The sequence below is a fragment of the Plutella xylostella genome, chromosome 19 (genome assembly GCF_932276165.1).
Source record: "Plutella xylostella chromosome 19, ilPluXylo3.1, whole genome shotgun sequence".
Classification (NCBI taxonomy): domain Eukaryota; kingdom Metazoa; phylum Arthropoda; class Insecta; order Lepidoptera; family Plutellidae; genus Plutella; species Plutella xylostella.
The window spans coordinates 727,635-748,970 of NC_063999.1; the positions used below are offsets into that span (position 1 = coordinate 727,635).

At 38.6% G+C, this 21,336-nt stretch overlaps 1 protein-coding gene across 2 annotated transcripts; it reads right to left on the reverse strand.

Annotated features, from left to right (window-relative positions):
- Positions 1 to 273: 273 nt before the first annotated feature.
- On the reverse strand, positions 274 to 20,128 carry LOC105384057 (nose resistant to fluoxetine protein 6). Of its 2 annotated transcripts, none has more exons than XM_048628043.1 (13): positions 16,903 to 20,128; positions 15,909 to 16,042; positions 7,287 to 7,463; positions 5,778 to 5,937; positions 5,197 to 5,323; positions 4,634 to 4,721; positions 4,076 to 4,242; positions 3,494 to 3,679; positions 2,995 to 3,174; positions 1,885 to 2,035; positions 1,287 to 1,470; positions 799 to 941; positions 274 to 507 (listed from the first exon to the last, which is right to left on the reverse strand). In XM_048628043.1, exons 1-13 carry the CDS (start codon positions 16,985 to 16,987, stop codon positions 301 to 303), a joined length of 1,989 nt encoding a protein of 662 aa, XP_048484000.1. In that variant the 5' UTR covers positions 16,988 to 20,128; the 3' UTR covers positions 274 to 300. The 2 variants fall into 2 exon arrangements, with proteins under 2 accessions (XP_048484000.1, XP_048483999.1); XM_048628042.1 differs by lacking the exon at positions 1,885 to 2,035 and adding an exon at positions 2,517 to 2,667.
- Positions 20,129 to 21,336: the final 1,208 nt, after the last annotated feature.

Sequence of the window (21,336 nt, forward strand, 5' to 3'; positions counted from 1 at the left end):
TTATTCTTATAAAAATCAATTTCATAACTAGCAAATTATACAATAGGAAGGTACATACTATCAAAACACAGTCATTCTAAACGCCTTCAAGAGGCTGTCTGGCCTTATAAATGTGTCAAATATCGTTCTAAACATTCGTTAAACGTTGTTGTTTCCTCCGAATTCATAGATCTTTTTGTCACTTTAAAATACAAATATTACGTTGTGAAGAGCAGAGACTCTTTGTGTTAGTCAAAAATTCGTATGTCACATGTGAACGTTCGTTCTCTAAACTTAAAATACGGTCTATGAATTAGAGGGTTATTCTCTAAGTACATGTCTGCCGTCAACCGTAGCGACTAGATCGAAGGGCTTCCCCTGGTCCACGGGCTCGGGCGTGGGGGAGTCAACCGGCCGCTCCGCCTCCACCACAGCCTTCCACAGCTGAGTGAATGGAAGTTCTACTAGCAGGCAGAGCGGGATGGAGGCTAGGTACGTCAGGATCGAGGTGGTTATGAACAGGGTTAGCTGGAAAAGAAGGTGGGATAGTTAAATCCAAAGTGTAATCATGGTTACAAATATAAGCAGCTAGTAAATGCTATGAGAAATGCTGACGTGATCGTGGTTGTAATAGATAAAAAAAAGTTAATTTTTGCTACCGATAAATATAAACCTTGGACCTCAAACTAGGATTTCCTGTGCAATGAAGACCAAGATGATGCACTAATACGGGGAAGAGTGATTTAAACCATTGATGTCATAAGTCACTGAATAATCCTTGGAATTAACCATAATGTCATCTAGATAAACTATACGTACACAAGACACAATAGACACGTGTTGCAACCGCGTGTCGGAGGCGAGCGTCAGCCGGAGCACGATGAAGTGGATGAGGAAGGCGCAGTAGGAGAGCCTCCCGAGAGAGTGGAACCCGCGCCAGTCGAACATGTCTCGGAGGGCCGCTGGAAATGAGACAGGGATATGGTGAAAAGCTGTAGTTAGATCTAATGGTTTTAGATATTTTTATGGTTATCTTTCAGAGAGTTATTAAAATACAGTATGAGTTTTTTCAGTTCACAAATAAAGTTCTGAATAGTTAGTAGATCTATTTAGCACATCTAGATAATAAACCAACCAGCAGTGGGCCAGTGGACCAGCGTCGGAAGCTTTAGAAGCAAGTTTAGACCTTTGGGATAAGCACAAAGGTTCCATTCGAGAGAACCAGGCGCATCTACCGCTCGAACAATATTTTCTCCCTTCATATCATTCTGGGTATAAGTAAAATAGAAAAACAGCATTATACTCACAATGACACCGACTAACGCACCCCAGCATGAACACACTGAACGTGACGGCACAGATGGTCCGGTCGAAGGTGGAATACAGCACGGAGGCCCAGCGCGGCGGCGGCGCGTCCTCGAGGAACACGGAGCCGCCCAGCACGCAGCAGCTGCCCAGCAGCAGGGACAGGTGGAATAGGATGTTGAACGGCTGGAAGAGAATGTTTTAAGGATTGTGAGATTTCGTCGGAGGTGATATCCTGTTGTCGAGTAAGCGCATATAGTCGAGGTAAGAATTTATACTTAGGTACAGAATGTTCCGAAAGTGGTAACTATTTTTAGTAAACTCAGAGGGTCATGCTGAAGTCCTCAACATCGTTTGTTTTACGGCTTTTGGAAATTCGTGAAAAAATAATAATTTCGGTAGCCTGTATTTAAATAAACCTTTCCCTGGGTTGTCGCTTCAATACTACTATGATTATGGGTTATGGATTGGTTATATAAATATGTCATCAATTTGCGCATGTTTATCACCAAAAATACCGATAACATTTTGTAAAGAGAAAACCGGCGCACTAAATTCTCCTTGATAACTAAATTCTGCCAAACCATCCCACAAACTTACGACACTCTCCGCCAGCTTGACCCCGTTCTTCTGGTTGCCGTGCAGGATGAGCGCGACGGCCACGCCGCCCACGTAGCCGGGCAGGTTCAGCCACGCGGGCAGGTACAGCAGCGACAGCATCTCCGTGTCCAGGAATAGGGAGCGGAGGTTCAGACAACAATGCCCATATTGACAAGAATGTAACGTGTTGTGAGCGGACCGTATTCTGGTGTCTTTAAATCGAATTATTGCCGTAAGCCTAAAGCTACTTACGAAGCTGACCATAATAATATCTAACATGCACATGGGTTCCCTATAATTCAGAGTTCCTATTAGTCGACCAGGCCCTGTAGAACGGGACGCTATTAAGACGTGACAAAAGTTGTCCGGCTGCGCGATGTGAGTGAGCGTGTTACAAAACTCTTGTCACGTCTAAATGCACCCCGTTCTAGCCCTCCTGATAGCTTACAGTCGAGAGATAGGCGTTATACTCAAGAAGGGCCTATATAATAAGGAGTTTCGAAAACCGACGGTCGTGTATGAAGTGACTTGTCAATATGAAAGAAGTATGTCAGGATCGTGGCACGTGGCGATCCACAGTCTCTGCCTACCCCATGTAAAACAGCAGCACTCTGACTAAAAGCTCCACTCACGACACTCTCAGCCAGCTTGACCCCGTTCTTCTGGTTGCCGTGCAGGATGAGCGCGACGGCCACGCCGCCCACGTAGCCGGGCAGGTTCAGCCACGCGGGCAGGTACAGCAGCGACACCATCTCCGTGTCCAGGAATAGGGAGCGGAGGTTCCTGCGGAGATGAGGCTAGATTTAGGGCGTTGACATCATATAAGTCATACAGGGTGGACAGGATAATATCGTATATTATACAAAATGTTACAAAATGGTAGGTATAGTAAACCAAAACGGGGTTATACAGTGGTAAAAGTTGTAGAAAAAAAGTTGTTCAGAATTCAAAATGACAGCCTGAGTTCGGCTTACTATACCACTTTTGCAACACTGCAATTTTATGCATTTTATTTTTAAAGAGGAAGCTTAGGATCCAGTTAAAACAAATGTTCCACTCGAATAAGAAGATTCGGATAAGGCATGAAACAGCGGCAGCAGTTCAACTCACTCCGGCGCCTGCGCAGTGATAATCGGCTTCAAGTCGTACAGGTACGCCGTCAGCCCCGACGCCGTCACCGTCAGTACCATCAGCAACGCCAGCAGCGGCCACGCGGCGCGGCGCCAGCGCAGGCAGACCAGCAGGAGTAGTGTGCCCAGGATGTGCAGCTGCATGTCCACTGCTAGGTACCTGGGAGGTGACGAAATATATTTTAAGCAGGAGTCGTCGTGGGCGCGATTTCTAAGTCAGACTATACCTAAAAAAAAAACAATATCAATAGGAAGGAATTAAGGCCCTAGCTATTGATCAAGTACGTTGGCATTTTCTCAGCACCCATTATAAATAAACCATTTTTTTAAAAACTCCCGGTTAGAAAATGCACTTTACTGTGGAGAATTAGGATGGCAAAAAACTGTGATATTTAGCCACCCTTAAAATCTGCCATCCTAGTCTAGTAGGGCACTAGAAATCAGCCATTGGTTTCATCTATTAGTAAATCAGTACTCACCAAGTATGCCCCATACAGAACTTCCCTCTAGGCAGGTGGTTGTGTGCATACAGCGCGTGCACCCACCACCGGTCAGCGCAGTCCTGGGCCTCCCGCGCCACCAGCCAGCCCCACTGCGGGCCGCTGCCCAGCGCCGGGAACCACGCCATCGTGAACCAGAGAGCGTATAGTGCTGTGGGGGTTAGTCTGGGGAATAGAGGGAACATGAGTTGTTGGAGATACGTTGTGGAAAGTTGGAGAGGGTTGGTTCTGCTTTTATGGCCAGAATTGCACATGCACCGGCTACATTGCCCACAGAGCCCTACTATCTGACTATTGTCTAGGTCGTTTAAGGTTACCAAGTTCCAGTGCACATGAAGTGTCTCACGCTAGTTTTAAACTAAAACTAGAACGCATTTTTTTATTATTAATTTCTAATCCGTTTACTTCAGACAAACTTAGAATATTGCTATAATCCAGAAATTCGTTCACAAAGAATTAGGCACTTATGACTTATTGCCGATATTACTTCAATGAGTTTGCTAGGCTATTGCAACTAGCCACAAGCAAGGTTTATACAATCAAATCACAATGTTCCCTCACCTGACCCATCTAGTAACAATAGCCACGGCGCACTTCACGACAGTATAGGGCTTCCTTTCAGCACAGAGCAGCAGCGAGTAGGCGGTGAGGAAGCCCGACATGGCGAGGAACGCCTGCAGCCAGAGAGGGGAATTCAGCGCGCTCTGCCACGCGAATGTGTCGTACATCTGGGGAATACGGACGAATATTACTGCTGGAAATACTGGCACTACGGCTACTATTGGGTGAGGCCCCATTGTTGAGTTGAGTAGTCGCTGTCAAATGTTTTTATGACCGTTCTTTTGGAAGGACGCGACGCAACGTACCAATGGGGCTTCACCTATAGCACACTCCGCTGTTTATAGTCCTATATTTTGTACACTATCTACTTACGTTCCCACAACTTTGACGGCGAAGTGTGATCATCTGGCAGGTGGTAAACCATCACATCGCACACACTAGAAAAACTTTAAATCGCATCTATCGTATAGGTGACTTCGGTAAATATGGAAGAGGCTTTTAACACCCTGCAGGTTGTAGAAGAAAGTATTCGGAAGGAAAGTTATAAAGATACTTTACCTTTTCAACATACTCCGGGTTGTCGGTGTAGGAGTAGATATACATGAACAGCACGTGAGAGAAGATCACGCACTCGATGGCGAGCACTCTGGAACATAACACACATTTTACGTGTAAAACGAGATATTTTTTGTTTGTTGCGGATCCGAGAGGAAATAAGGCTTGTTAAATAAGGTAGAGTCCGACAAAGCTAACTGTAACAAAAACAACTGACATCACCAAAAAAGCTTAATAGCTGCGTGTACACCTGTCGCACGCCTCGGCGAGGCATGCCTCCGGTTTACTAGAACGCGATCCAATGCTCGGTTTGTATGTCATCACCGAAGGTACTTGTATACAAACCGAGCATTGGATCGCGTTCTAGCAAACCCGAGGCATGCCACGCAGAGGCGTGCGAGCGGTGGATACGCGGGCACAATCCGCACAATTAGGGTATATAGTTTCCATGGGTCAGTAAGAAGAGCGAGGGTTGGAAAGGGATGGGCGCTTATAGGTCAACTCTTGCTGGGTAGGCTTAAGTTCAGTAAGTAGGTACCTACATGTTTATGGTAATAGAATCTGACCTGATCCCCTCGAGACAGGCGAGGTCGCTCATGCGCTGGTCCTGGCGCGGCCGCGAGCGGTCGTACGTGATGATCTCCCAGTTCTTCTTGATGGAGAACGCCAGCAAGTATTTGTTCGAGAGGATTTCTGTAATAGGAAAGATATTCTTTGATCGCTGATTTTGTGTGATGACTTCACGGGGCGGAATGTGGAACCAAACTTACCTATCATCGACACTTTTGTGCCTAGAAGGCAAACTGGTAAGTCAGTTCAAATTACCTATTAGAAAAAGTTGCTCTAGGTAGCTTCCTCTTGCTCTATATGCTCTCTATTTCACCTTTACTCGTACCATTGGCTAGTATAGTTTACGCACTCTGCAGTCCCTGCACATCTTGAATCAACTTCTCAGCTTCATCATTCAGAATGTATACCTAAGTACTATGCCTAAATGTTTTACCACCTTTACTGCTGCAGCTATTGTGCCGCGCCCTGAAGGGCTACCACGGAGATGCACGATGTCAGTGAGCGTGATGCAAAACTTTTGTCACGTCTTAAATGCGCCCCGTGCTAGCCCTCTTGACTCGTGCAATGTGGTACTCACTCTCTTGGCGCGCGCAGCGGTCGCCCACCGCGTGCAGGGCGGTGGCCAGGGCGGCCAGCACGCCCAGCACCAGCGTCAGCACGCCCAGGGCTCGCGCGCCCGGCGCGGGGGGCGGCGCCGCGCCCGCTGTCGAGCAGTATGAGACGGAGAGGAGTGATGCCTGGGGAAAGATATAGGAATCTGTATGATTAAATAGTGGAGAGCGACTGCGCAGAGACCAGTAGCGACTTCTTGTGTCTGAGGCCAAGATCCACTTCGGGTCGAAGTAGTAAGTTAAATCGTTGATGAAAGAAGCCTCTTCTAGTATAAACTGTTCCTTATTATACGAGTACATTCGTCGCATAATGGCCAGTCAGCGCCAGGGCTAATGGGCTTACAAATCTTTGCTTGGGCAAATCCTCTAAACATAAGTATGTCTAGTATAGCTAAGTCTAGTCCAGCTCTTAGATAAAGGTTCCTCTATTTACTTTATAAATCATTTTGAATTAAGATTAATTCGTGCGGTTATCGATTCTGCATAATTGTAAATTATACTAAATATTTTTCAAAAAAATCTCATTAGATAAGGACTAACATTAGAAATAAGGTAAATTGTATACTACCGCGTTGGATGACTTCCTAAATAAACAGTTTCTTATTATTATTAATAATTTATTTTATTTTTAGCTATTACTTGACTAACCTATAAACTACTTATAAACTTAAAATAACTAAGTATGTTAATTAAGAATATTTTAAACGCATGTATACCTACACCGATACAAAGCTAAGTAGCTTTCGGTAGAGAGTATAGTGTTAACTAACTAATCTGTTTAAGTAGGTACCTACTTAACTACCGTAGATCTATAGGTATGGTACCTGAAGTAGTTTAAAGGTTAACCATTTTAACACCTGACTATTCTTATGCATTCATAATATGATCTCAAAGTAGCCCAAGGCTAACGCACTTACGAACATGACACATCATCATTATTTAATCGTGTACAGGCACAAATGAAGCGGCGCAAAGATTTTATCTGTACCTACTTACTCGTTTGTCAAGGAACCACATAAAAACATGAACATATTTGAGCGAATGGTATGTAGAACCTGGTATTAGGTACAGCGTAGGTACTTCTAAATAATCGTGAGTGGAATTTAAATGATGACGATGTATGTAGGTAGGTACACGATAGATAGAGATAGGTCATATCATTATAGCAGTCAGCAGTTTCTGTCTAATTAGTAATTAATATAAAAATACAATCGTCTTTATTATTTGCACCGAAACAGAAAAAAATAAAAACAGTTACTTAGTACAAAAAGGCGGCCTTATTGCTTAAAGTTAGGTTAAAATACTGGTAAGCCAAAAGGACATTAATTTAACAAAATTTTACTACCAATATTTCTACACCTATAAAATGGGAAGGCTTGACAATGCAAGCCGCTGAGTTATCGTTGACGGTGAAAATAAACTAAGTAGGTACTTTAAGCAAGCAAAATCTCTACAAATCTACAGCACCCACTGACCTGCAGTCCATACTCCTCATACAGCGTCTGGTTGACGCACTGCTGCAGCGCCGCCTCGTCCCCCGCGCCCCCGCCGTCACCCCCCGCGCCCCCGGTGGAGCCCCCGCACCGCGTCACGCACACCCCGCGGTGGATGCGGCTGCGGTTGTAGTGCTTGTCTGTTTGGGCTGAGTACTCCTGTGGATGGTAACAGTTAGTCATTAAATGGGTGAGGTTACTTTGTACGTAGAGGTAATGAGATTGATGAGATAGCCAGACGATTAATTAATTTTAATCGAGGTCTAGCTCTAGCTGTTAATGATTATATATCCGTCACGAATACCTTTTAGCCAACTCTGATGCCAAAATGTGTGTATAAGTAGATAGGTATATACTTAAGCATATGCATATAAAGTAAAGATTACCCAATTAACTCCAATAAATCTCAATTGAGTAGTCAGTTATTAATTCAGATAGATAAAAGAGAGAACAGTTAACTTTTTACACTTTATAAAAATGACGCATCATCATCAGTTGGTATTCCGGCGCTACAATTGTGTTTACGTAAAGGCGCCAAGCCGTGTTGTTGTGATTACTCACAGCGCCTACACAAGCAGTAAACACGCAATGGACACATCACCAGCGACACAGATAACACTATATCGATGAGGTAACACCGAGCAGCGGCCGCCCTTGAACCAGATGTATTTAAATCACTTAATCACAGAGAAAGTATTGTTTTCATCAAGTGGGAAACCAGTTGCAAGGGAAGACAGGTGTGAAGGGAATTTGTTAATATTGTATGGCCTTGAAAATAATATTATTTTAGGTCTTGTTCAGTCAGAATTAGCTGCAAGGTTAGTACCATCACTTTAGTAGGAAGATTTATAGTTAGGTATGCTAAAAACATGAATTACCTAGGCGTATTTCATAATTATGCGTTCCAGACGGTGCCTCAGCTAGCTAGCATACATAATGCACTACAACAATAATTATAAGCAGTAAACACATGTGATTATTTAAAGAGAACGTAAGTAATAGCGGAGACCAAGACCTAGATCTGTGGGTCATTGATTGCTTAAAATATGTGACGAAACTCGCTCTCAGCTGGCAGTGTCTGCATGGTTACCTATTCTTACCATATTCTTATGTGTTGATGATGTTGTGACAGTTTACGTATGTATGATGATGTTGTAAACCCTTTCGGGGCAACCTATCCATTTCCTAAACACTAGTTTCTAAAACGTTAGTTCATCAGTAAATTACGCACGTCACGTTTTTCGTTTTCTCTGAAGATACGTTTCTCTAAATGTTATTCTAATGATAGACAGATAGATAAGACGAACAACAAAGTAGTTAAGTTCTTGTTTTTTAGGAACCCCACAAAGGAAGCATGCTTGTCTATCAAATTTGCATAATGTATCTTCCAAATTTAATGCTCTCAAGTGATAAAAAATTGCACAGCGGAAAGTAACATCGCATTTGTACCTTGTATTGTACTGAGGCTGCCAGAATTCGTCTCAAACATTTTTGTCATATAAAAGAGTTCAACGCGTAGTGCAAGTCCGCACTTTTTACGATCAAGTGAATTTAGATGAAGTACACAACACACCCAATAAATTTGCAGATATCGATATATTGAAAATAGCACATCCATGATGACATCTATATTTCAAAACTGGCTACTGGCGGTGGCACTCAACAGCTGTGAGTTAATCCCACATGAGCACATGTAGGTATTGTATTCGTGTCAAATACACGCAGGTATTCAGTGTTGCGACAACGTCATTAGTTCGGAATAATTGATTAAAATATTGTATATTATGCATGTGTTCTTCGACTGTAATCAATCACACAACAAAAGGGTTTATCAAGAGTACCTACCTACTCCAAGTCTTCATGACTTCATAAAGACATTAATTCAAAACTATTTCATTAAAATCGATTGAGTTCGTCAACAGTGTTGGTAGCGACACCTATTGAGTAGATGTTCTTAAGAGTAAATACTTACATCAATTAATTAACACAGTGATTGATGCAGTAAATATGTAATTAGGTGTTAACTGAGTAAATAAATGAAGTTATACTTAGTTAGCTAGGCCCCGTTAATTACAGCTGCCAGTTAGTTAGACAGGGTTCTACATATAACACAGGTTACATCAGGCAGGAAGGACTCGAGCACAGAAACTGATACAAACACGAGACCCACTGACAGCTGTCACTCCCAGTTTTGCGCTTGACTAGCAGTGCGCAAATATACACGCACAACTTTATTAAACTTATTTATTTTATGCATCGCTTTTCTACTTTAGATTAAATTTATTTGTTTAAGTAATAAATGTATTGCCCATTTAGGAAGGACTCTTCATCATGAAGAGGAACTGATGATTGATTATTTATCAACGAACTTAGCCAACATCTGATTGAGTCTTCCCCGTTTTGTCTTCTTTTCAATGAGATATTGTATTTCTTTCTTTGTTTCTGTCCTCCCTCAGTTAACCAGTTCTACCGCCTCCCTGTTTAGTAGACGTAGAGTACCAATACTTATCTTTCTACTATAATAATAATTTACAAAGTCAAAGAGTCAACGCTAACTCGGATCTGAATAGCATTGACTGGGAGAATATTAAAACACTTGGCAATCTGAATTCTATGATTGACACATTTAATGATTATGTTATTAGACTCTTTGACTTACATGCACCGGAGAAACGCATTCTTATAAAACATAACAGCCACCCATGGATAACAGAGACTGTAAAACTTATGATGGAGCTAAGAGACACTGCACACAAGAAGTACCGTATTTCTAAATCAGATACTCACAGACAATGCTACTTGGATCTGAAAAAACTGGTGAATTGTGCAATTTTTAACGAGAAGCGAGCCTATTTTGAGCAAAATATTAATAAAAACATTAAAAACGCTGCCACCCTCTGGAAAAACTTAAAGAATACCGCGCTCCGCAGTCACACAGAACCATGCCTTCCTAACCATCTACAGAATCCGGATAAAATCAACCAGCATTTTTTGGATCTTCCTGGAAATAGCTCTGTCAGTAAAACCGATATCGAATACTATGAGTCGCATAAATTTGACACATCATGTTCTTTTAACCTTTTTACCATCCATGAGGAAACCGTGGTCAAAATCATAAATGGCCTTAAGTCAAACGCTCGAGGTGTCGATAATATCGCTTTAAATATGATAGTGTTGACTTTACCGCGCACGTTAGAAATAATCACTTTCATGGTCAATTATTCCATCAAAACTAGTTGTTTCCCAGATCTATGGAAGATTGCTCTAATTAGGCCTATTCCAAAAAGTGTAAATCCAGTATCCGAAAAAGAACTAAGACCGATCAGTTTACTGACATGTTTTTCTAAAATACTTGAAAAAGCTGTTCAGTTCAGTTCAGTTCAGTTCTTTATTCAGTAAACAATTAACTTATTGCATTTGAATTTAACAATAAAAATAACATAAATATCTATGATTAACATAACAATAACATGCACAACAATATTATTATATACTTACAAGCAAAAATATTCATTATAGGAAAACTAATTTTATAAGATTAAAAAAAAATACTGCTAAATTAATTATCAATTTTGTCATTTATAAATTCCTCAACTGAGTAGTAACATTTCTTCAACAGGTACAATTTTAGTTTTTTACTGAATAGTTTATGAGCAGTCAACTCTTTATATTCTATAGGCAGGTGATTGTACAAATGGAGAGCTTGATACTTTGGTGAATGCTTCGCTATGTCAAGATTTGGGCAGAAATCAGATTTGAGATCCTTTCTTCTTGTCTGTAATCGAGTTTGTCTCTCTGATTCAGATTCTAATCGTCGTAGATATTTTACAAGATGGGAAGTGACCACCAGAATATATAAGCATGGCACTGTTAGAATGCTCAGTTTAATAAATACTTCCTTACAAGATTGACGCTGGGACATTCGCATCATGGTCCTTATTGCTCTTTTTTGAAGAACAAATGCCCTATTTATATTACATTGATAACTATTTCCCCAAAATCGTACGCTGTACCGTAGCTTAGACTCAACCAAGGCGTAGTACACCTGCTTAAGGTGGTTAATCCCTAGCTCATCTCTCAGGCTACGAAGGGCATAACAGGCTGAACTTATAGCACTGGAGACATATTTTAACTCTTCGTTCCAGTTAAGTTTGGAGTCAATATGAATACCTAGGAATTTCACGGAATTTACTAGTTCTATTTTATTATTATTTATATGAATGTCGAGTGTATCATTATTCCTACTTGTCGTTTTAAAAAGCATCGCGTTTGTCTTGTCAGTATTTAATTTCAAGTTATTAATCCTAAACCAATTATCAAATGTCATTAATATAGCATTAGTCTTATTACTAAGTGATTTTATGTCATTTGAATTAACTATAGCGTTAGTGTCATCGGCAAATACTACAATGCTTATGTCTGGGAAAGACTGTCCTATGTAACCAATTAAATCATTTGTGAATAAAATAAATAAAATAGGTCCCAAAATTGATCCCTGTGGAACACCTCTTTCTAATTTCACCAACTTTGATCTATGAGTATTTTCACAATCCCTCTCCCTGCTAATAATTTCAACGAATTGTTTTCTATTTTTAAGATAAGATGTCAAAAGTTCTAGAATGTCTCCCCTCACTCCATAATAGTCAAGTTTTTTAAGCAATAAAGCGTGATCCACCATGTCAAAAGCAGCGCTAAGGTCAAGAAATATACCAGCAACTTTTAATTTGTTATTTAACTTTGTGATTGCGTCATCAACTAACAAATCAACTGCGTCAATTGTACCAATATTTTTTTGATAACCGAATTGTCTATCATGGATTACATTATTACAGGCAAGGTGGACACCAAGCTGTCTTTTAATAATTTTTTCAAATATTTTTGACAGTGTAGGTAACATGGAAATCGGTCTGTATTTTTTTGGGTCGGTATGAGACCCTGATTTGTGAATAGGCACAATTCTGGCAATCTTTAGTTGTTCAGGGAAAATTTTGTCATGAAGACAGTTATTGTAGAAACAACTAAGAGGTTCAGCAAGAATATCAATGTGATCCTTAATAATGGTGATAGGAATTTCATCGTGACCATAGGAATTTTTAGCTTCAAATTCTTGTACTATTTTCATAACCTCTGAAGGTGATGTTAATCTAAGTTTTAGATCAGTTTCTACCCGTTTGCTGCCCTGTTTGAGAAAACTGATCGCAGACTCTAAATTTTGATGATTAGGTATGCTTTTCTTATGAAATTCTTCTGAAAAAGTATCAGCAACCTCACTAGGTATGTTCTTTAGGTTTCCTTCTACTTTTAATATTATATTATTGTGTACATTATTGTTGAGTTTACTTCTTTGTTTGTTTACTACTTTCCAAATTGCTTTAGATGAGTTCTTGGCTTTATCAATTTCATTTCTAACTGCTAAGCGTTTAGCCTGCCTTATGACCCTGTTATATATATTCATATATGAGCTGCGATATTTTGAATCATCATTGTTTTTCCACTTTAATGCATTAAGGTGTCGTTTCATTTTACTCGATATTCGAATACCTTTTGTTACCCAATTCAACTTACTATATGATTTAGATTTTACTTTTATTCTTCTTTTAGATTTCCTAAAACTATCTTTAAAAATATGATTGAATTTATCAATAAAACTATTAATACCCAAATTTTTCCAATTCACATTCAGAATATTTTTTCTAAATTCCATATTAGTCTTTTCAGTGTACGATCTCCGTTCTACCGTTAAATATTGGCATCTACTGACGCTGGAGACGTTTTCAACCTCAAGTGTGCTAAAAATACCAGCATGGCCATCTCCAAGTCCATTGTGATCTACAAAAACCCCAGAGATTTGGATTTCAGGAACATTTGTTAAGAAATTATCTAGACAAGACTCGGAATTATTCCGAACAAACGTAATATCAGAGATTAAATGTTTGAAATTATAGCATTCAAGCAAAGATAAAAAGTCTCTCCTATGCTTACTGTCTTCGAGAATGTTTACATTGAAATCACCACAAATTATACACTTTTTGTTGAAAAAATGTTCTAACAATTGCTCTAATCTGTTGATAAATTCTTCAAAATTACTGTCTTTCGGATTCCTGTAACAGCACAATATATTCACTGAGGTTTGCTTATCTCTAATACCACAAATTTCAAAGCATTCTGTTTTATAAAGTTTTTTACATATTAACAGTTCTTCATAATCTCTTTCCTTTATGCCTAACAATAATGCACCACCTCTCTTTTTCTTTGGCCTTGTATTGTAAGAAACAATATCATAATTCTCAAGTTTGAAGTGTGATATGGAGTCTTTGTACAGGAAATGTTCACTAACAGCACAATAATGCGGTTTACTACTTTGTTCACTCAAATATAATTCAAAAGAGGCTTTTTTTGTAGAAATGCCACATAAGTTTTGATGAAAAAGATTTAACTTAGTAGTTTGATTCACGAAATAATTTATTACCGTTATTAACAGGAGTAAATTGGCCTTTTACAGTTTTGGAACTAGGATCCTGACTAAATTCACAGTTTTCATGTAAACCAAGATCATTAGTTTGCGTGCATTTTTCAACCATTGAACATCTAATTTTACAATTTTCGTCTTTTAGTAACATGTTTTCTAATAGTCTTTGTTCATTCCTTATTTTCAAAATCTCAACTCAATTTTCAAATTAGCAACCAACTAACACAGTACTTAGAAATAAATAAAATCCTTCCTACAGTTCAGTCCGGATTTAGAAAGGGAAGAAGCACGGCAACGGCATTACTTAACGTAGTGGATGACATAATTTCCTCCCAGGATAAGGGCAAGGGCACACTGCTGACGCTACTGGATTTCTCCCGCGCTTTCGACACCATAAATATTCCCCTGTTATTAGCGAAATTATCCTACTATGGATTTGAAAAATCTACAGTTAGCTGGTTCAGGAGTTACCTCTCAGATCGGACGCAAAGGGTAATGTTTACAGGCACTGACGGGAAAACTCTTTCCTCGTCATTACTACCTGTGACTAGAGGAGTCCCTCAAGGCTCAATCCTTGGACCTATCTTGTTTATTTTATATTCTTCCGATATTACCAATTGTATCAAGCACTGTAACTTCCACATTTATGCTGATGACCTTCAATTATATCTTGCCTGTTTGCCAGGGGATTCTGGGCCAACGGTGAACAAAATCAATGAGGACTTGGAGCGGATAGTAGATTGGTCCAATAAAAACTGCTTGCTTCTTAATCCGACTAAATCTAAATTTATGATATTAGGCTCAAAAAAACAAATACAGGGAATAAAAAATTACGATCCTAACATAAAAGTTAACGGCACAAGTGTTGAAGAAGTTACTGAGGCCCGTAATCTTGGCGTACTCTTTGATCAAAACCTTCGCTTTGAGAAACACATTCTCAACGTTGTTAGAAGCTGTTTTTACAAACTCAAAGTGCTATACAAAATAAGACCGTACATTAGTGAAAAACTGCGTATTCAGCTGTGTGAAGCACTAGTTTTATCAAAGTTAAACTACGCAGACACTGTCTACGGACCCTGTCTGTATGTTAAAACGCAGAACCTCATTCAAAGAGTCCAAAATGCTTGTGCACGTTTTTGTTTTAATATACCTCCTCGTGCTCATGTGACCCCATTTTTGAACAGTTCAAATTTATTAAAATTATCAAGTAGAAGAAAGCTTCATTTCGCTACCCTATTATTTGGGGTTGTTAGAGGTGAAACCCCTGAGTATCTTTACAAGAAACTCACATGGTCACATCAGTTTAATAAGCATAACACTAGGGCCTCCTCCTATCTACTCATTACCCCTGACTTCAGAAGCGCAGCATTTAGATGTAGTTTCCGATACGCAGCCTGTAAATGTTGGAATAATCTCCCCGCTCCCATTCGCGACCTAAAAGGACAAAGCACCTTTAAGCACAGACTCAAAACACACCTGATCTTGTTACAAAAGTTGCAGTCATGAAGTATTCCATGAGTACCTACATCTTTTTGAGTTTGGTTAATGCCTATATAATATGTATGTGCCTACACAAAATGTTAGACCTACCCTTAAATCTAAATGTATAATTGTTGTTTCACTGTTTTTAATATCTTTTATTGTAGTACCTAACTAACACTTGTTTGTTCACTTACTTGTTTGTTTATTTTTTGTTGTATGCTTTGTAATTGTTTAATTCAAACGATCGCACTCCTACTCTACGGCGTTCCGTTCGCAAAGGATCCAGCTGAAAACCAGCGCTATAGTCCCCGGGATTATAGCACATGCTGAGTCTGGAGTCCTTTTCGACACTGAGCAGCAACTAGCACCTAGTGTACCCTACCTACTAATTTATTAATATGAATTTTTCTAGTAATTAAGTATTTTTGTTACCTGTTTTACTGTCCATGTTGTTGTTTTTGTGTCGAATAAAGTTTTTCTATTCTATTCTATTCTATTCAGAAATTCAGTCATTCTGATCTGACTCTTCTCAACATTTTTTTCCATACAAAAGACATCAACGCGTAGTGCAAGTTCTTTTTTTTTACCAATTCTTATTGAGGCAATGCTGCTGCACTATATCTGTTGGAGATAGGAGCTAACACTGTGCATACCTGCAGCGTGAGCAGTAGGTCCGGAGGTCCAGCCACCAGCTCGGCCTCCAGCAGACAGTAGCGGTCGCCGGGGCGCTGGCACGCCGCCCAGCGCTGCAGCGCGAACAGCGGCGGCAGCGACGCTAGCACTGTGTCTGAGGAAGAGGAGCTAGGTTACAGAAGCAACTGTTTTGTCTGAAAATGTATGATCATACATTATCACAAAGACCCTTGTTTAGCCTACCTATGATGTCACGGCTAATAAATTTTATGTACTTATCCAGGAATTACCTACTACGGATAAACCTAGATTTTCATTCGGATCAAATCATTGTGTCATCTATATACAAAGGGGTAGACCTAAAACGCAAGACCGGCTTTCCTCTGGCAGTGGCGTAGATTAGTACAAAATTAGTGCACCCAGCACTTGTCGAAAAAAGGATAGAGGTAAGTATATCCCGTAGTTTAAAATGTTTGAATACCCACAATAACTTAAAAATTTTGCACCCTAAACTAATTGAACAATTCTTAGTACAAAACAAACCCAAAATAACGAGAGCGGTAAATATGTATAAATTTGTAGCATTAACACACGCTATCCCTTACTCGAATAATCACTAAATATTCTATGCTAAACGAAACGGTTTAAAGTATGGATCATAAATCATCATGCAGCGTCTATCCGTCATGCTGATCTAACGCCGGCTTATCCAACGCGGATCGCGTGTTGCACCTAGTTACGATGCGTGCGCAGTCTACTATTCCGGTCTTGCTTATTAAGTATCATGTAACTTGCACTAGATTAAGGTATTGATAAACTTGATTAGGTTTACTTTAAAATTTACTGCGACTGCAGGGTAGGTCTATAAAATCTACCAAAAAATGTTGAACTACCTACCTATAGACAATCTTTTTTTTATGTTTTAAAACTAACTAATTAGACCATAGATAATAAAAATGTCCCGGAACGGAAACACTAGATTAGAAAACTTTAAGAAAATTTCGAAGTACTTACCATTAATTTTCACCAGGCTCCCGCCGGCAAACATCCAAGTATTCACCGCACATAACGCCGCAAGCCACAAATTATGGCACTTCATATTGAACACACAAAACACAACAATAAAAAAAATAAACTATCACAGCCACATTTCGCGCCACAACTAGGTAAGTTGAGCGGTGCAACGGTCGCGCAACGTTTCAATACTAAGGTCAGGCGCGCGCCGCTATCTGCCAACAATTGGCAGAAAAGTTGGGACTCGTTGCATAATGCGTAGTCCGTTGATGGCCATCGCCCTTCCACATTTTGACATAACCAGTTTCAACAGAACAGATGATTTTTAGATATTGCAGAGGTAGTTGTTGCGAGTTCACAGGAATATTATATTATATTATTGCATTATTATGTAGAGAACTCCTTTCCCTGGCTATGTCGATGGCGGCTCTCACATTGCCGACAGTGAAACTGCAAGTGGTTAGGAGACTAGAAAACTAGATTAAAGCGCGGTACGTACGTAGCTTTATGATTTAGAGTCTAAAGATACGGGTTAACACGGTAACACCGTAGTAACATACGGAATATACGTGGTGGAATGTGAACAGTGTTTGATGCACTAAGGTAGTTTGTCACACCACAATAACTATTGTTATTGTGTAATATATACTCAAAGTATGGGTGGACCTTCCTTTTGTCTTCTATGTAAGGGACAATATAGTTTTAATTTATATTCTTTTATCCTCAATGATTCTAAATCAGGACTTACTTTACCTATCAAATCAATCAAATAGTATACAATAAAAAACGGCTCTAAATTAATAACTTTTTTAATTGCATGAATTTCAATAGTCTATTTACAGGATATTCTGATAAAGTTATAATAATTATAATAGTAATAAAAATATCTATAATGCAACAACATCGAACTTGTTCATCACAATACCGTTGCCATGGCAACCAAAATCCACTTCTTTAACCAATAACTAACCAACGCTGCATTTTATTTTACATTATATTAATATTACATATTTTGTTATTGATTACATTAATAACATTAATTGTAAACCAAAGAGACCTGCCCGAAATAGTATTCTGACTCGCAATATTTCACTCAAATGATTTTACATAAGTTTAACAGGCAGTTGAGTAGATGGAATTAACTTTTATCGTATAAATTACGACAGGTATCTTTAGGCAACTAATTTTTTAAGTCAAAATAATCACTCTTTTATTGGAAATGGCCTTAAAATTAATTATATCAATAATATTACACAAATAAACCAGGCTAAGAGGTGTGTACCTACGCGAGCTAAGCAAAATTAAGTAACTAATATCTTATACTGACTCGATAATTTTTAAATCTAAATAAATACAGAGGATGTAAATATGCGAATCGTAATATTTAATTCATTAATTAAAAATAAGTTATATAATATATAAACCGCCGGCTTTTAAATTTAAAATAGTTTTAGCTAAAGGGACGTTTTATTTTAGGAAGGTTTTATCATATACCTACTTAGTGATTTTTCAGTATCTAGACATATTGCTAAATCTATAACAAGCCCACTTATCACAATCATAAATTTTAAAACCGGTGGTTCGATAAAAATAGGTGAACACTGAAGTTTACAAAAAAAAAAGTTTTATACAGCAATTTATACACCTCATAAGAATATTTCATAATATAATTTTAACGCTATATTTATATACATTGTGTTGCATAAGAAAATATACTTTTTTATACTCTAAATAAAAGATTAATTATAAGTATTATTACTGGTAGGACGCGAAATAATGTTGCAATGTGAGGTCGACGTTTATCTCCTTTTAAATTGACATTAAATATAATAAATATTGTGAGATTTTAAATACAGTTTACCTACCCTCAAAGAACCAAAATTTCAAGAAAGTGTAGTGATGTACAGTCAAAAGTTTTATATTGATAATCACACTTTATAAGTTTGTTTGGTATAATATTTAAATATTCAGTTACGCTGTTTTTGTACTGAGTAGCTCGATTCGATTACCTACTCCAAAATGCTGATCCCAGTCTTCTCACAGTTTATTTTTGTTACTTTTGTCGACAATTAACTTTGATCAGGCTTTTAGAAACTGGCTACTGAATTCGGTAGACAATTAGATTAGATTTAGTTACTACTATTCATCTGTAGAGGCAGAGGCACGCTCCAACGTACGTGTTGAATTGAATTGTAATCGTGTGTTAGCGCTGTTAGGTAATAATAGTTTTTAGGTTTTAATGTCATCAGGCCGTGTTCGAGTAGAATGCACAAGTTATTCAACCGACTCTAGTCACGCATACGGTAGCTGGGGGTTCACTATAGACATCGAACGAACGAGAGCTGTCATGCAATCGGTACGCTTAATACAACGATATAGAGTCGATGATAACGCAGCGCTCCGAAGCTTAGTGATAAAATCAAGTTTAGGAGCTAACCACGACTCTATGCCGCATTAAATGTGCCCATTGCAGTAGAAGTTTTGTTCGTTCCTTTTTATACGATCATAGGGGGCTAGCACGGGGCGCATTTAAGACGTGACAAAAATTCTCCGTCGCGCTCACTCACATCGCGCAGCCTCCAGAGCGAGCGCGACGGAGAATTTTTGTCACGTCTTAAATGCGGCCCGTGCTACTAGCCATAGTGACCCCCCTGCTTGTACTACTCAATACAGAATCTGCCGCGGTTACTAATAACCTCTTTAATCCAAGGTGACTTTAATAACTTTTATTGTAAGTCTCTTTGTAAGTCTCGCATTTATATCATTGATCGATGTTTATGTATTCAAGTTACGTTTAAAAGTAATTTATAATTTTATTGAGCAAAATCAACTAGCTAATAAATCGATGGAGTGACTTATTGACGAGTGATTTACAATAGTCTAGTTGTAAGTTAAATACTTTGATAAACAATACTACGAATTGGATGGAGTGCAAACGAAACGTGTCCACAGAATGGGAACAGTATTTAGCTTTGTTTGTTTATGTGACACTACATCTTGTCCGTATATTGCTTATCAAAGGTTAAATAAGACCACACACCCATAACCTACTTAATTTAAACAAGACGCATTTTTATCGTTAGAGTAAAATTCACATCAAATGTCATTTTAGTTTTCCATAATTACTTTGCACCATTGGATTGTGAATTTTAGTCTTAAAGCCCCTTATTATAAAACGTAGAACTAAATATAGTACTACTTTAGAACCGACCGAACTACTATAGTCTAGAGCAGTGTTTTTCAACCTTTTTCATGATGCGACCCCCCTGGTATAAAAAAATATTTCGCGACCCCCTTGACCCTTGGTTTTTTATCATGTAACTACCTATGTGTATATTACACAGTATTACCAATATTCATTCCATACGACGTATTTATGACCTCCATGATTAGGATTCGGATGTAAGTACATACTTACTTATCGGATTCAAAAACACATTATTTTACAGATAAAAGTGTTTAAGAAAAAAATTAAAATGATCATCACTACAAATAAAAATGCATGGCTTTACAAAAAAAAATATACTTGTGATCGTCGTCTTTGAACCAAAATAACTATGATGCTATTTCGTCGACATAATCTTTTACTGAAGAGTGTGAGGTGAACATCAAGGCATATAGATACAGGGCTGTCTTATAAAAGTGTCAATATCTCCAAAATTATCGATTTTTTAGTAAATATCATGATGGTGCTGGTGGTATTACTATATTTTGGCTGGGCGATGTGAGTGAGCGCGGTGCAAAACTTATGTCACCTCTTAAATGCGCCCCGTGCTACTAGCCCTGAGCTGGCCTATCAGCCCTTCAAGCAGAGATATAAACCACTGGGTTTACTTACTTGTCTAATCAAGGCATGACATTGACTTTTGGGATAGTCAATGTCATGCCTTGATTAGACAAAATATCGTAATACAACATGATTTTTACTTTAAAAAATCGATAATTTTGGAGATATTGACACTTTTATAAATTTGCTAAAAATCGACGCCTCGGTGCTGTTTTTGGCTTGCCGCCGGTACAAAATTGGATATTGTTAGGTTTTTTTGATGTTGCATCAACCTGTACAGTCCTATTATTAATCACAGTTCAAGAAAGTAACGAGTAATAAAATAAGTCATAAAAGGTACTTAATCGTATTTTTTATAAGCAACTTTCACTGTATGTACTCTAAAAAAAACACGCAATCCTGGCTCCTTATTTAAAAAAAACACCCTTATGAACCGTGTCGTTCACGTTTTATTTGAGAAAAAAGTTATTGCAATTTTAATACAATTAATTGATGATGTAAAATAGTTTCAAGAAAATTTTGTTTATATTTATTTTCGTTATAACCGCTGAGAGCTGGCGACCCCCCTACAGAAGCTTCGCGACCCCCCAGGGGGTCGCGACCCACAGGTTGAAAAACGCTGGTCTAGAGCTTACATACAAATCAGT

Bases quoted from the DNA above. Each gene is read 5' to 3' on its own strand.
- LOC105384057 (XM_048628043.1), bottom strand. From the start codon at position 16,987: ATGAAGTGCCATAATTTGTGGCTTGCGGCGTTATGTGCGGTGAATACT. The intron at 7,464-15,908 runs GTATGCACAGTG...TACCATCCACAG, and splicing joins ACCTACTGCTCACGCTGCAG to GAGTACTCAGCCCAAACAGA. The intron at 3,680-4,075 runs GTGAGGGAACAT...TCTATTCCCCAG, and splicing joins ATTGTTACTAGATGGGTCAG to ACTAACCCCCACAGCACTAT.